The sequence below is a fragment of the Rhinatrema bivittatum genome, chromosome 4, assembly GCF_901001135.1.
Source record: "Rhinatrema bivittatum chromosome 4, aRhiBiv1.1, whole genome shotgun sequence".
In the NCBI taxonomy this organism is placed as follows: domain Eukaryota; kingdom Metazoa; phylum Chordata; class Amphibia; order Gymnophiona; family Rhinatrematidae; genus Rhinatrema; species Rhinatrema bivittatum.
In genome coordinates this window covers 180,262,741-180,277,830 of record NC_042618.1, presented here as the reverse complement: position 1 = coordinate 180,277,830, position 15,090 = coordinate 180,262,741, and the positions used below count along the sequence as shown (strand labels likewise).

Here is a 15,090-nt window from a genome sequence, read left to right as displayed (position 1 = left end):
TTACCACTCAAGGCTCTCCTCATCATGGACAATGCTCCTGCTTATCCACGAGACTTGGAAGACGAGTTGGCTGAAGAATTCCCATGGCTCTCAGTAGAGTTCCTCCTACCTAATACAACTCCTCTACTGCAGCCTATGGACCAGCAGGTCATAGCTAACTTTAAGAAGCTATACACCAAGGAACTGTTCCAGAAGTGCTTCTAGATGGTATCAGATATGGATTTAACCCTTAAATAATTCTGGAAGAAACATTACAACATCCTTTCATGTGTGGGGTTAATAGAGAAATCCTGGGCCAATGTCTCTCAAAGGACATTAAGATCTGCCTGGAAGAAAGTCTGGCCTAAAATTATAGAGGAGAGAGACTTGAAGGCTTTGTAGAGGAGCCTGAGCCTGCGACTGACCCTGTGGTTAATGACATTGTCACTATAGCCAAGTCCATAGGCTTGCAGGTAGACAGTGCTGATGTTGAGGAACTGGTGGAGGAACACTCAGAAGAATTGTCTACAAAGGAACTTCAGCAACTTCTGGTTGAGCAACAGAGAATGGCAGCCGAGGAGCTTTCTGAAGAGGAAGAGGAGGATCAACTATCAGTGCAGCAAATTTCCTCTTCTGAAATTAAGGAAATCCTGAAAAAATGGACAGAGCTACAAACATTTGTAGAGAAGACCCACCCAGACAGATGAAAAGCCAACCATTGCATTCACTTGCTTAATGATAAAGTTATGTCATACTACAGAACAGTGTTGAAGAAAAGACAGAAACAGACAACCTTAGACCAGTTTTTAGTTGCGAAAAGGTTGAGACCAAGTGAGCCAGAAGCAAGTCCTAGTGGGCTACAGACTCCCCCAAGGAAAGAAAGGACACCAGAGATCCAGATTCCTGATGTTCTTATGGAATGGGACTCTCCTTCTGAACAATAACCACCTTTCATTTTGTCCTCTCTTCCTGCAAACCAAAGATGTCAACTTTTAAATAAATAAATAAATAAATAAATAAATAAATTTAAACTTGAATTGTTGTTTCTGGTAGGCTAGGCACATTTTATAACTTTTTGGTGAGTATACTAGGAAATTATTGGTGTTTCTGGTAATTACAGACATTATACAACCATTTTTTATTATAGAAATGGTCAGGTAAGGGGTGTTTTTGGGAGGTTTGGAACGCATTATGGGTATTTCCATTATTTCCTATGGAAAAAATGGTCTTGACTTACAACCAACTTGAGTTACAACCAGCCTCTGGAACCAATTGAGTTCGTAAGTCAAGGGTCCACTGTACTTGAAAATCCACTTATATGAATTCGCACAAATCCCTTTTTTACCACCTAGATCAAGGGTAGGCAACTCCAGTCCTTGAATACCACAAGCAGGTTGGGTTTTCAAGATATCCATACTGAAGATGCATGAGATGTATTTGCATGCACTGCCTCCTGCATGCATATTCTTTATGGCTATCCTGAAAACCTGACCAACTTGCTGCACAACTATGCCTCTGAAATTTACTTGAAGACCTCCATTAGGTAATGAAATGGAACTCCATTCTATTCTCACCACAGCTAACATGTTGAGAAGGCAACCAAATGCATGTGAATTACATGCACACATTGTAAATGCTTAAACCATCAGTATATACATTGGTACTAGATATACAAAAATAAGATGTTGATAAAGAATTATTTGACACAAAATATTTTCTTTCATAAGACTGTATCTTTTAATATATTTGATTTAAATTATAACCAAAGCCTTCTATTTTCCAAAAGAAATTATTGTTAATTTTAAAATTTCAAATCTAGGTTTAATGTTTTATGTAAAGATGTTTTTTAGATAAATATTCACAGACTGGTTCTTTTGATCCACTGATTATATCTCAATGCTGGAAAACTAGAACAAGTCACAGGTGTTTTTTCCTTTGGTTTTAGGGATTTTTGTGTGTGGTTGGTGCCCAACTCGCTCTTCCCTTTCCTGACCACTGTTATTACTAAATACTACATTTCTTCCTGTATGGGAATTGGGTGTGCATGGCCACTCACTTCTTCAAACCTACTCTAAGTAACGCCAGGATTCTGCATTTCTCTGCCTCTAACTCTTCCTCTTGATTCCATTTTGTTCTCCAAATCTGCCATGACCTCTATTTTTTTTCTAGCCAGAATTTCATGTTTTTGTAACCATTCCTTGAAATTAAAGTACAACATTTCAAGTATTAAAAAGCATTTAATATATCCTGATAAACATAGACAAAGCAGAAAAAAATACATGCTGGACACAGCAAACTTTCTTTTAGACGTGGATTACTATGGAAAGTGTGAAACATTAAATGGGCCCATCTCAAACATTTCTAGGGACAGGACAAGAAATAATCTAATTGTAGGAGGGGAGATATAGGTAAGACATTAGAAAGGGCCTTATGAAGGAGTAGATAAACACTGAAAAAATTATCTAGGTATATTCTACTAACAGATTATTAACATATCTATCTGGAATAATTTAGATGCAATTTATCTTTTCTCTTGGCAGGAGATGCTCTGGATGACCTCTTGAGCTTTTTTTGTTTTGTTTTTTTTAGCCCTGTTCCAGGATGGATACCTAAACAATCCCTTTACAGTGCAAAATTGCCCTCTCTGTGGGTGATGCGGCTTCTCAAGGCAGGTCTGATTCAGGTGCTTGCTTAATAAAGAAGAAAATTTGGATAAGCAGGGCTATAAGCAAGACTTCATTTATAACCGGTTTCAAGTGTTTGTTCAAAGTGCACACAACCAAACCTCTCTGTTGTTGGTGATACTTTGCTCAGTTGTTTTTTTCTGCTCAGTTTTGTTGCAATGAAATGATGTGTGGCATGAAAAGAAAGCCATTTTGTATTCCTGTCATGTCACAGTGAGGCAGGCTGCACAGACATATCTGAAATTCTGGCAATGTGCATAATACAGAGGAGTAAACTTATGGTCAAAACAAACATAGTTAAACATTTTACTAAATAAAAAAAAAACTTGGTTTGGCATAACTCTTTTAGGGAGTAAGAAAGTCTGCACTAAAATTAGATATGCTAATTTGTGTGGAAGAAATTTACAAGAAAATCCAAAAGTATGCATGCAAGTCCAAACTCTACCCATACTCTGCTCCCCGGAATGCCTCACCTCAATCTAGGTAAACATACATGCATACAGGACATATGTGCTTAAGTTTACCCGCATATCAGGCAGGCAATTTTATAACAAGCCATTTCTGTGAGTGAAGCACTGTTTTACCTCTGAAAATGCATTTGAAAAATGACACTCTTAATATCCAAGTTACACAATTAGTCATATGATGATAATAGGTGCTTATGTTTAATACTATTTCAAGGCTCAACTATAAATGTAGGACTTCTGCAGTTTATGTGTCTTCTTGCTGAAGCTGTTTCCAGTCAAACGTTGTATCTAGGGCCATGTCAAAATCTTCTCTCTCCTGTTCTTTTGTGAGCTCTAGGAAGACCTGGCATAGAAAAGGCATGGAGTTCATTATATGCTGAGCGCCACTCTCATATCAGTGTGCTATGGAGTGGGAGGAAATAAACATCTGTGGAATTCAGTATATCATGGGGAAGCTGAAATATGAATTCAACTCTGCACTACGTACCGGTATATGTTTCTAAAATTCTGAGTAGATTTATCAACCAAAGTCAATCAACCCAAAGTTTCAAAAAGAGCAGGAGCCACTGAGATATTCGAGAAGATTGTCTTTGGTGCATGTGTCAAACATCGAAAAGATTGCAATCTTAAACACAGATTTAATTCTTGTACCCCTGGGATAAGCTACATAACATTCCAGCTGAAGAGGAAACATAATTGGAAAACTAATTGCACGAAATTTCTGACTTATGCGTGACTGAAGCTCTCTACTGACATTATTGGACTGATGACCAATTCATTTTATGAAAGCCCCAGAAAGGGAGTTTCCCCTTGAGCAGCAGTTTTCATCTAACTGGTACTGATACTGAAAGCCCTGTTTCAAGTAGTGCCACTTATTTTGTCTTTCATTTCTTTCCTACAGACATGAAACAGCAAATTTTCTCTCTGAGGCTCAGTGCAGTCACTCATATCTACAGGTGTATTGCCAAAATCAATTCCATGACTTCTCATATGGTAAATCCCATGCAAAGTTGTCAGGGTGATGTGAGCACATAAATATGGAAACCCAGAATACGACAGCAAATAAGGACTGCAAGGCCCAGCTAATCTGCCTATTCCCTGATGCAATACTGAAGAACATGCCTAGCCTCAGGTTTTACCCTCATGCCAAGCATCCAACAGCCCGCTTTGCCCATTCCAGGCTTTCTTGCCCCCACCACCTCCACTGGGAGACACTTCCATGCATTCACCACCTTTTCTGTGATCACTTTCTCCCTCTCTTTCTGATTCCATCCCTCTTCCTACTCCTCCCTTCCTAGCTTCTCAATAATGCCTATAATGTTGTACAAGGGCAATGTTGCCTGCTTTTTGACAATGCATTGTCCATGTTCTAATACTCGGGCGGATTTTAAAAGCCCTGCTCGCGTAAATCCGCCCAGATTTACGCGAGCAGGGCCTTGCGTGCCGGCGCGCCTATTTTCCATAGGCCACCGGCGCGCGCAGAACCCCGGGACGCGCGTAGGTCCCGGGGTTTTTGGAAGGGGCGTGTCGGGGGCGGGACCTGATGACGTGGCGTTACGGGGGCGGGGTGTGGCGTTTCGGGGGCGGGACTGGGGGTGTGGCGCTGGCCCGGGGGCGTGGTCCAGGCCTTCGGACCAGCCCCCGGGTCGGAGCACGGCGCGCCAGCAGTCCGCTGGCGCGCGTAGATTTACGTCTGCTTCTCGCAGGCGTAAATCTATGGACAAAGGTAAGGGGGGGGTTTAGATAGGGCCGGGGGGGTGGGTTAGGTAGAGGAAGGGAGGGGAAGGTGAGGGGAGGGTGAAAGAGAGTTCCCTCCGAGGCCGCTCCGATTTCGGAGCGGCCTTGGAGGGAACGGTGACAGGCTGCGCGGCTTGGCGCGCGCCGGCTGCCCAAAATCGGCAGCCTTGCGCGCGCCGATCCAGGATTTTAGAAGATACGCGCGGCTACGCGCGTATCTTCTAAAATCCAGCGTACTTTTGTTTGCGCCTGGTGCGCAAACAAAAGTACGCGAACGCGCTTTTTAAAAAAATCTACCCCACTATGTATAACTGCACTGGGTCTTCCCGATGAACACATCTGTACTTGGGTACACTTTTCAAGCAGCATACTGTACCTGTTGCAGCGTGGACTGGGAAAAGCTGTACTCTTCTATGTGAAATCTGCGTTTGGCTGTGTAGAAATGAACATAAGATTACAAGGCTGGCTCCCAGTCCTTCCTTGCACTTTTTTTTTTTTCTCCTCGTACCCAAACCCTGTGATTGGCGGAAAGAAGAGAGGGAGTTCTTGCTTTTTTATGTCTCCTCCTTCCAGAAGGTGTTTTCCATGTAGTGCATGGCTGGTAACCCTTCCTGGTAACCCACTGTTGTGATGCATTAGAAACCTGTTCATTCTTAGGGACATGACATCGAAATCTAGGTCTTATTTGTGGTGCCACCGATCTACAGGACCAATCCCATTACATATCTAAACTTATGATCAATAAGGCTCCTAAATGAGCATATGGCAATAGAAACAGGCAAATGTTTAACTTATTCGTCCATTAAGATCAGTCAGTTCATCAGCTCTGTTATTGAGTACTATTAAATAGATGTGATTAAATGCACCATAGCCCTTCAGCCATTATGTGCATAATAGATTTTGAAGTATACATATAAAATATAATCTTGACAATTAATTTACCAGTGTAAATATACACTGGTAATATAATTTCTACAATAATGTTTCTCTCACAGCCAACTATGAAACAAAATAGGATGTTGGAAATTTGCATATGTAGAAGGCACAATGACCTGAATATTAACTAATATGTTGCAGGACCTGCAGTACATCAAGAGAATAATATCCTCCTTAATCAGAGCTTTTTTATAGGGAGAGAAGATATTTTCTGTAAGAAATAGTGAATATACCTTAGTATTATTTTGCAATGAATTATATATGTATATAAAGCATATATATATATATATAATATTACAAGCATCAATTTTGTAGTTAGACTATATGACAGAGAAACGTGTCCACTAAAATAACTGGTGAAGTCCATTGAGTTTTTCACTGTACCCAGAGACCTTTACTATAACAAGGTGTCTTTTTTCATTAAAATAAGTGGAATAACAAGAAGTATTCACTATGAGGAAATCTACTATAATAAGCTAGCTAGCTACATTATTCCACTGAGGCTAAGAATGATTAAATGTAATTTGCAAATAACCTATGCAAGAGAATTAGTACAAATACTAATAATATAATTTATGTTGGCATGTTTGTTGCCTTGAATAAATATTACCATGTTCTGTACCGCCGATACATATCTGGTGTACACTGGGGGAACATGAGCCCTGATTTTACTAAACAGCTTTCATTCTTACCTTCCTGTAACATTCGAAAAGCTGGAGCCAAGGAGGAAACATTTTCCATTGGTATCTTATAAACCAATAATGAGGGGAACCTGAGAGAAAATAAGATTTGTTTCTCACACATTGTTTATCTTGCTTTCACAACAAGACACGGAAATAGCAAAGTACCACAAATGCAACATGAGGTTAAAATATCCATATTTGGGAAAAGTTCAGACTTATTATAAACTTCCAACATTTTTCACAAGTTGTCACTGGAAAAAGATTGTCAATCACCTAAGCTTTCAGCTGGGATCTGGAGGCACTGAGAGTAACCTGCTCAGTGCCACATAGAGAGTTGGTGACTATGGTAGAGACTCGAGGGCTTCTTGACTCATAGTCCCATGATCTAACCACTAGGCTAGTCTTCCTTTTATTGCTTTGAAGTGGTTCTAATAGAATATAAACATGAAGCTAAAGTGAACCAGTACATCAGTCACTTGGCTTGTGTATCAATAAATGAGGGCTGGACGTTTTTACAAAAATACAAAAAATATTATAAAGTGTGGCATTTTAAGGCCTCCATATTCAGATTATAAGAGATATACAGTATAAGAATTATTAAAACTTAACCCTTGCAAAACAGAATGTCCTAAATTTGCTCTTCTTTCTTTCAAACTACATAATTTTAATAGATATCCACATCATGTTACTAAGTGGGGTCTCTAGTAGTTTTTGTATTTCTGATTTGTAGCTCCGTACCGTTCCTGTCGCGCTGCACCTGGGAAGATCTGCAGAATTTCTTGATGGATGGGATCCATTGGCTGGGATTCCTTTATTTTCATTTCCAGCAAGTATCCTTTACCAAATTTTTTCTTCAGATGCTGAATGGACCCAATAGCCCTGAAAATTAACATGCAGCATTCAGAACCAAGAAGAAAAAGGATCATTGACAATGTAAAAATTAAAAGGTTTCCTTTGTATGTTATCGCTGTGTAGTAGAGAGGGACTCCATAAAAACTATCCACGTTTCTCATTCAAAATGTTCTGTGTTCCAAAGCATTTCAATGGGAGATTGACATTTCCTCTCCTGCCTCCTCCCTCAAGTATTTAAATTTACCTGCCATGAGTTTTCAGTGTTGTCATGTATGGTTTATCTGTAATCACCTAATCTTTTATTAAATAGTTTAGAGCACAATAACAAAATCATCCAATCAGATGTGCTCATCAGCAAGCTCATCAAAGCCTCAATTTCTGTGAGATATCTTAAGTATAAATACATTCCAGAAATAGATGTCAAAGTTAAAGACCAAAAATTACTTTCTTATCAAAATGATCTCCCATTACACCCTTCAGGTTTTTCAGTCCCATAATATAGAAAATGCTGCATAACGTCCTTTGCTATTACATCTTGGAGCTGATCAGCAGAGTGCTTCTAAAGTTCAAACAGCCCTCAGAGTATCCTCATCGATACTCGCAGAGCATCAAGCTCCAGATTTTCAGGTTGATCCAGTCCTGGTTTTATTCAACTTCATGCAGGATCTTATAGTGTTGCTTCTCTTAGGGAATGCAATAGGTGATATCAGAATAAATCCCAGCATGCAATGGGGGTAAAACCAGGGTTGGATCAACCTGTAATGAAAATCTGGAGCCAGTTGGCAACCCTATTAGTAATACGTGATGTGAATTACCCACATCCAAATGCAGTAAAAGCACTGCTGCTCAGAATCAGAATGTTTCCTGCTTTTTTCCGTTGAAAAGCAGGTTGAATTAGCCATTACATGTGGGTGATGTCATCCAGTGGCACGAAATGAACTTGTCTCTCCAAGCTAGTAGAACTTTGAACTCTACTGTGTATGTGTGGGAGTTGCCTTGTGAACCTCCTCAGTCATTTATTTGTCCAGTCACAAGCACGGTTATGTACTCAGTCTCTCTTTATATTTTTTTTTCTAAAACTTAGAAATTTAATTTTTCTACTTTACTATTCCCTTTTTTACAGTTGCCCTGCTGCTTCTGCAGAACCCACAACAGCACTTTTCAGTGCTACTACTAAAAAAAAAAAGTAAGTAAAAACTTCCCTCAGAGGCCTTGCCTTCGCTACATGTTGGGCCAGAAGGAAAAAATCTATGGTGAGCAGTTCAAAAGCTATCTGTGACAAGGTAATGTTGCTCACGGATGGCCATAAGTTATGTATCAGTGCCTTGGCCCAGAACAAGACCAAAAGAACTGCTATGCCTGTGGATGGATGACCCTGCTATACCAATGCTTCAGAGCAATTAGAATTGAGGCGCTGTATAAATCTCTTCAGAGTTGCAGCAAATCCTCTTTCTGCAGTGAAGTGCAGTATTGTCTGCCTCACCAGGAAAAGAGTTAAGTGGGAGCTCCTCAAAAATTCCTCAGTCGACTCAGGTCGAAGCCATGTGGTTGAGTGATATAAGTCATCCTGCTTTGAAAAAGAGGAGACATCACTTTTGCAACTGTCAAAGCAAAAGTGCTCTAAGTACGGCACTGCTGAATCGACCCTCATCAGCACCGTCAGCATAAAGTGCACCTGATGCACAAAGCAGCGAAGCACTCATTGACGTGCCTGATGCACATCCCTCCAAAGCACTTGATGAATGGTGCACCCATGCACTCGACACATTGCACTCGATGTACAATGCACCGAGGCACTTGACGAACAACGCACCAATACCCTTGACACACATGGCACCGGCTTATTCACACAATGCACCAGCACACACAAAATTTGATTCACCATAGCTCACAAGATGTGCAGCTATACTTCATCGATGCACCTTGAGTCTTCCATGCACCTATGACATGATGTATCAATTCTTGTAATGCATGATGCACAGCACAAGAACATATGATGCAATCCCGAAGCAGTCAATGCTTGTACCAGTGCAGTACCCTAAATGTGCACCAGTGTCCTTAATACAACTCACTAAAGATCTGTTGATGCCATCAAAAACATGTTCTTCCAAAGTGTCCACTCCATCAAAGCTATTGATGCATCAACCCTAGAACAAGCTCAGAAGGTTGTTCTACCAACACTGCTGTCTGCAGCCCATTCTAGATCAGTGGTGGAAGGAGTCATGTTGCCTCTGCCACCTTTGATAGCAAGAGCACTTATACCATCCAGATCACTGGTGGAGGGTCTTTGGAACACCGGATTCAGTATATTCCTTAGTTTCACTCATCTCCAACAAATCTCCTACTCAGATGCAGGAACCTATCTTGGTATCTGAAGACATGTTCCACTGTCCACCCTTCTCATTAGTACTATCTTCACTTTAAGGTGAATTCTTTCCACTACCAATACAAGGTATTACTGTTTGGCCTATCGGCAGCTCCGGAGGTTTTTAGAAATGCCTCTGTGAGGGAGTGCATAGATGTCTTCCTCAATCTACCTTAAAGGACTGGGCTCAGATATCCCGCCCGGTCCTCCTTAAGCTTGGGCTCCCCAAGGTATCCTAGGAGGAGGAAGAGGTCCAACCCCTGAGCATAAAACCTGAGGGCCTAGACAGGGTGGACGGGTCCTGGGGGGCTGATAGAGTCCCAGTGTGCTGACTGAATGCTTATTTGTAAGGTTGGTAAACTGCTTGTACTTAAAGCTTAGAAACTGTCTGCGCTCAAGGAGTTTGTTTTATTGTCAGCTGCCACTTGGGTTTCTTTAAGATCACTGTGTGCTTTCCTCTAGCTATAACCATGCCACTGACTGCTCAAGTGCCACATATGGTGGCAGGAGTGCAATCTTTCTAAGCAAGGCACAGAGGAAAAAAACAGTGTCTAGGGAAGACTGTGAAGTGGAACAGTTTGTTGTACTTCCTTAGCAGCTGAAGAAAGGGTATGGCTCTGCTGAGCACTGAGGAAAAAAAACAAATTTGCAAAGTCTTTTTTCTCTTTCTTTTCCTAGTTTGAAGACTACAGGCCAACCTCTGAGTGAACTCATATTTACTGTTTTGCACTGTGAAATGCTTACACAAGCAGACAAGAGCCTGTTTATTTTAGTTATTCTAGTAGGTCTATAATGGGAAAGCAAGCAATTAACTTAAACTAAAGCCTGAGAGACTGATGACAATACACCTGTGCCTGAAACTGATAAGAACTCAGAGGGAGGGAACATCACTGCTTTCCCCAAGCATTTAGTATATAAGGAGAAATAATAGCTAGAGAGAGAGGAAGAGCACATTTCCGGATGTGATAGCACAGGCTGATCCTTTGGAAACATGTAAGCTTTTTATATATATATGTAGCAATTGTTATTATCTACCATTACTTCTTCTGTATGATCTGATTTTATTTGTTCTATCCTCCAATTGCTCAAATAAACTTAATTTCCTAAATACCTGGGACCGTGATGTACTGAATCAAAGTTTGTTATGGCAATTTGTTGGGGAATAAGCTCCTGGGTTCCAGCCACCAGGTGTAATCCCAGTAATTGTGTGTGTGTGTATTGGGTAAGCCCCTGAGGTAGTCCTATGTGCATGCAGGCGATAAGCATCTCAAGTAGCCCCCAGTGTAGACCTCAGTGAGATTAGCCCCCCAGGTCAGAGCCCCTGGGCAGAATGCCAATGTGTACGATCTGAACCCAGAACAAAATTGGCAATGAGGATGCTGGATTCCAGGTGTAAGATTTATATGAGGCTTTAATTTATGCACTTGTATATTTCTTGATCTTTTAGTGTGAAGGAAAGATTTGTTTATTTTGGGACCATATAGTTTGTGTTAAAAATCTTTCTTGTAATCTGCAAAACACAGGATAGAGCATAAGAAAACCTATTGAGTGCATTTAACTTTAGCATCATGTGGTCCCAGAAGGTGTCATTTGTTAAGAGTCAAAAGAACAGTAAGGAAGAATTAAAAGCAGAAACGAAGGAAAAGTAACTTTTGGAGATTGCAGCAGCATGTGGGAAGAACTCATGGGGTCCTAATGTTGCGGCAGACTTAAATTCTTTTGATGATGTAGAAAATACGATTTCTGAGTATATCAATGCCACAATGCCCAAAATAAGAATAAACAGAGCACAGCCTTAATATGGCTGCTGTTAGATATTACAAGTGCTTGGGTTCAAGCACAAAGGTATAATCCCAGTAATTGTGTGTGTATGTGTGTATTGAGTAAGCTCTCAAGGTAGCCCTATGTGCCCACAGTGTAGACCTCAGTGAGATTAGCCCACCAGGTCAGAGCCCCTGGGCAGAATGCCAGTGTGCACAGTCTGAACCCAGAACACCAAGATCGTGGCATTTTGCCTCAGCAGAATTTTTCCTCCTCATGAGTGTTGTTTGCAGGAATCAGTAGCTGACACACTGTTTAAATTGTGGGGTCTGCAGACAGTGGACCTATTTGCATTGGAGCAGAACATAAAAATTAAAACAACTGTGCTCTATTCTGTCCAGAAATCTCAGACTCGCTCAGGATAATTTCTTGCTCAACTGGGGAACAATCCTCATATATACTTTTCTGCCAATATCCCTGATTGTCAGAACAGTAAAGAAACTTCTACAGGATTGCACTTATCTGATCCTCATAGGTTCAGCGTAGTCCAGACAGATTTGGTGTGCATATCTCATACAATTTTCCAGCTGTCCTCCCATACATCTGCGGGCAGACCCTTCGTTGTTATCACAGGACAAAGAGTCTCTTTATCATCCCACTCTCCCAGGCCCTCAACCTAATGGCTTGGAGGTTGTATGCTCAGTAATGGGCTAATTTTTAGAAGCTGTGCACATAAAAATGGGGGGTTACATGCGGGGCCAGGCCTTGCGTGAGCTGCACACATTTTTGGAAGGGCCCAGCCACACGCGTAAACCACATTACGCGACAAAGTGCCAGGCCTTTCAAAAGGGGTGGGCGGGGGGATGTGGTCTGGGTGGGGGGGGGGGGGCGAGCTGGGACAGTACTATTTGACACTGTCCCAGGTAAGTGTGTGCCGGGAGCCGGCTGGCGTGCGGAGATTACTTCTGCTCCCGAGGAGCAGAAAGTAATCGAACAAAAAAAAAAGTAAGTAGCTAGGAAAGGATTAGGGATCAGGGAGGAGAGGAGAGGGGAAAGGGTAGAAAGGTTAGGTAGGGGTATAGGGAAGTTCCCTCCCAGTCCTCTCCTTAATTGGAGCGGACTGGGAGGGAACTGGGAAAGCCCTACTCCCGTCACCTCACGTGACCTTTTAAAATCCCCCCCCCCCCATGTGAGGAGGAGGCCATCCACCCGCACATGCACGTGCCGATGTGCACGTGTTATAAAATAGCTGCGTCCATGTGCGTGTGCCAGGAACCATGTGCACATGGACACATGGGTTTTAAAATAGACCCCTAATTGCAGATCTCGGATTGCCTACAGAAATGAACATATTAGTCTCATCTAGAAAGCCTTCAACTAGAAGAAATTATGCCTTCAAGTGGAGGAGATATTCCAAGTGGTGCCATCAGAACACTTTGGATCCATTCTCTTGTGAACTTAAGCATTTGCTGATGTACTTACTCTGTCTTTCTGATTCAGATCTCACCACATCTTCAGTGCTATTACAACTCAGCACCATAGTGGCATACCATACTCTGGTATATAGTAAACTGATTTCCAGTCATCTGCTAATATCTAGATTCTTGAAAGGCCTATGGCATGTCAAGCCCCTGGTGCAAAAACCAGCTGTCCCAGGACTTGAATGATGTCCTTTCTCAACCGATGAAGCCTCCTTTCCATCCATTGGAGTCAGTTTCGCTTAAGTTCTTGACATGGAAAAGTATTGCTTCTTGTAGCAGTTATATCAGCTAGAAGGGTGTTATACCTTAGCATTGTATGTTACAGATACTGTGAAAGCTCATCATTTTTGAGAAGTGCCTCTTGAGGGCATCTACAAAGCCGCAATCTGGTCATCAGTTCACACCTTTACATTCTGTTATTGTCTTGACAATCTCTTAAAGACTAACAATAATCTACTGTCTACGGTGGTGTCTGGTTTGCTTATTCAGTAAACGCTTCGCTGCAACCCTCAGCTTGGGACTCCCCGTATGTAATGGCTAATTCAATCTGCTTATCAATGGAAAAAGCAAGTTTGCTTACTGTAAATAGTGTTTTCCATTGATAGCAGGATAAATTGGCTATGGAATGCTCATCTGCCTCCCTGGAGAATTGACTACATAGCAAGAAATGGTTCCAATATAGACTGAGAAGGCTCACAAGGCAATGCCCATGTGGGAACTCCCGCAAATGCTCATTAGAACTCAAAGCTTTACTAGCTGGGAGGGATGAATCTGTTCAATGTCACTAGATGACGTCACCCACATGTAATGGTTAATTCACCCTGCTATCTATGGAAACACTGTTTACAGTAAGCAAACTTGTTTTATCTTTTATCATTTTCATGAAACCTATTTCAGACACTAATTCTTGCTGTGCTCCTGTGTGTTGGTCATTTCTCCTGATGACCTTTTACCAGAGGAGGACAAAAATGTGACAATGATGTGCTGCAGCTTACCGGAACTTCCCAGATACCATGATGGCCACCCGGTCGCACACTGCCTCAGCCTCTTCCATGTAATGGGTGGTCAGAATGGCTCCTCTCTCCTTGTTCTTAAATGCAGCCCGAATTGCTCTCCTGTAACCAAGAAACCATTCAAGGTGAAGTAGTAACTTCCCCTTGTTACCCTTTCAAGCACCTTCTTTCCTCAAACATAGAAACATTAACAGGAAGAAAAAAGCAACTAGGTGTTGCTGTTTCACAATCACTGGGACTCGCTTCCTCAGGGCCTGTGAGTGCTACTTTTGTTGCATCCCCAGTCCCAGCTAATGGAAAAAGGCAACTTAGGACAGGCAGAAGGGAATGCCTTGGATGACAATTTTTTTCTAACATGCTCCTGGGAAAATTCTGCATTGTGCAGTTGTGCATAATTTGCACAGAATTTCCCTCTCGTGTAGAATTCTGCCTTCACTATATAGAGTTAGGCAAAGGAACCAGGAAGCAGCAACAATGGCAGTGGAGGCCCACATGGACCGGAAGAGAGAAAAGAATTGCATCGGTGTCAGCTGGAAGTGAGAAAGAAGCAGCAGCGGGCTGGCCTACATGGACCTAATTAGAGTTGGGAGAGTTGGGGTTGACCCACACAGGCTAGAAGAGATGAGCCTGCAGTGTCAGCCTTGAACTACGTGGCCCAAGTAAAGAAGAGGGAAGTAGGGGTCTGGTGAAGCTAGAACAAGTGAGGTAAACAGCAAGCTTGGGGGGAAGGTAGGAAAGTTGAGGGTCTAGCTAAAGAGGGGTGGAAGAAAGAAAGACAGGGATTCTTGCTAAAGTGGGGAGACAGCAGGGTGCAGAGAGAGAGAGAGAGAGAGAAAACTAGAGAGTCTTGCTGGAGTGAGGGGAGAGAAATGGGGGAGGGAGAGCCTTGAACAAGGAGTCTGTCAAGGAGCAAGCCTGAGTGGGGACAGACAGAGAGAAATTTGTGGTTCTTGCTAAGGGGAGGCTCTTACTGGGATGAGGGGCATCAACTGGGGGGGGGGGAGCAGAGAGAAAGAGGGAGAGCTGAAGAGGAGGTCAAGCCTTGTAGGGGCAGAGAGCTAGAGATAGGGAGTGTGGGTTAAGCCTGGGGCTGGGGACAGAAAATGCTGGTGAGGGTGGAGGGAGAGATAGA

At 42.2% G+C, this 15,090-nt stretch overlaps 1 protein-coding gene across 2 annotated transcripts in view; it reads right to left on the bottom strand.

The window, feature by feature from the left end:
- Positions 1 to 2,196: 2,196 nt before the first annotated feature.
- Positions 2,197 to 15,090, bottom strand: part of LOC115090341 (ATP-binding cassette sub-family A member 9-like) — a 306,577-nt gene continuing 293,683 nt past the window's right edge. For both annotated transcript variants that reach the window (XM_029599290.1, XM_029599291.1), the window contains 5 exons: positions 13,941 to 14,060; positions 7,225 to 7,365; positions 6,496 to 6,575; positions 5,244 to 5,299; positions 2,197 to 3,473 (listed from right to left, as the gene is read on the bottom strand). In XM_029599290.1, the coding sequence (XP_029455150.1) occupies positions 3,375 to 3,473; positions 5,244 to 5,299; positions 6,496 to 6,575; positions 7,225 to 7,365; positions 13,941 to 14,060 (496 nt within the window). In that variant the 3' untranslated portion in view covers positions 2,197 to 3,374. The remainder of the gene's footprint in view (positions 3,474 to 5,243; positions 5,300 to 6,495; positions 6,576 to 7,224; positions 7,366 to 13,940; positions 14,061 to 15,090) is intronic.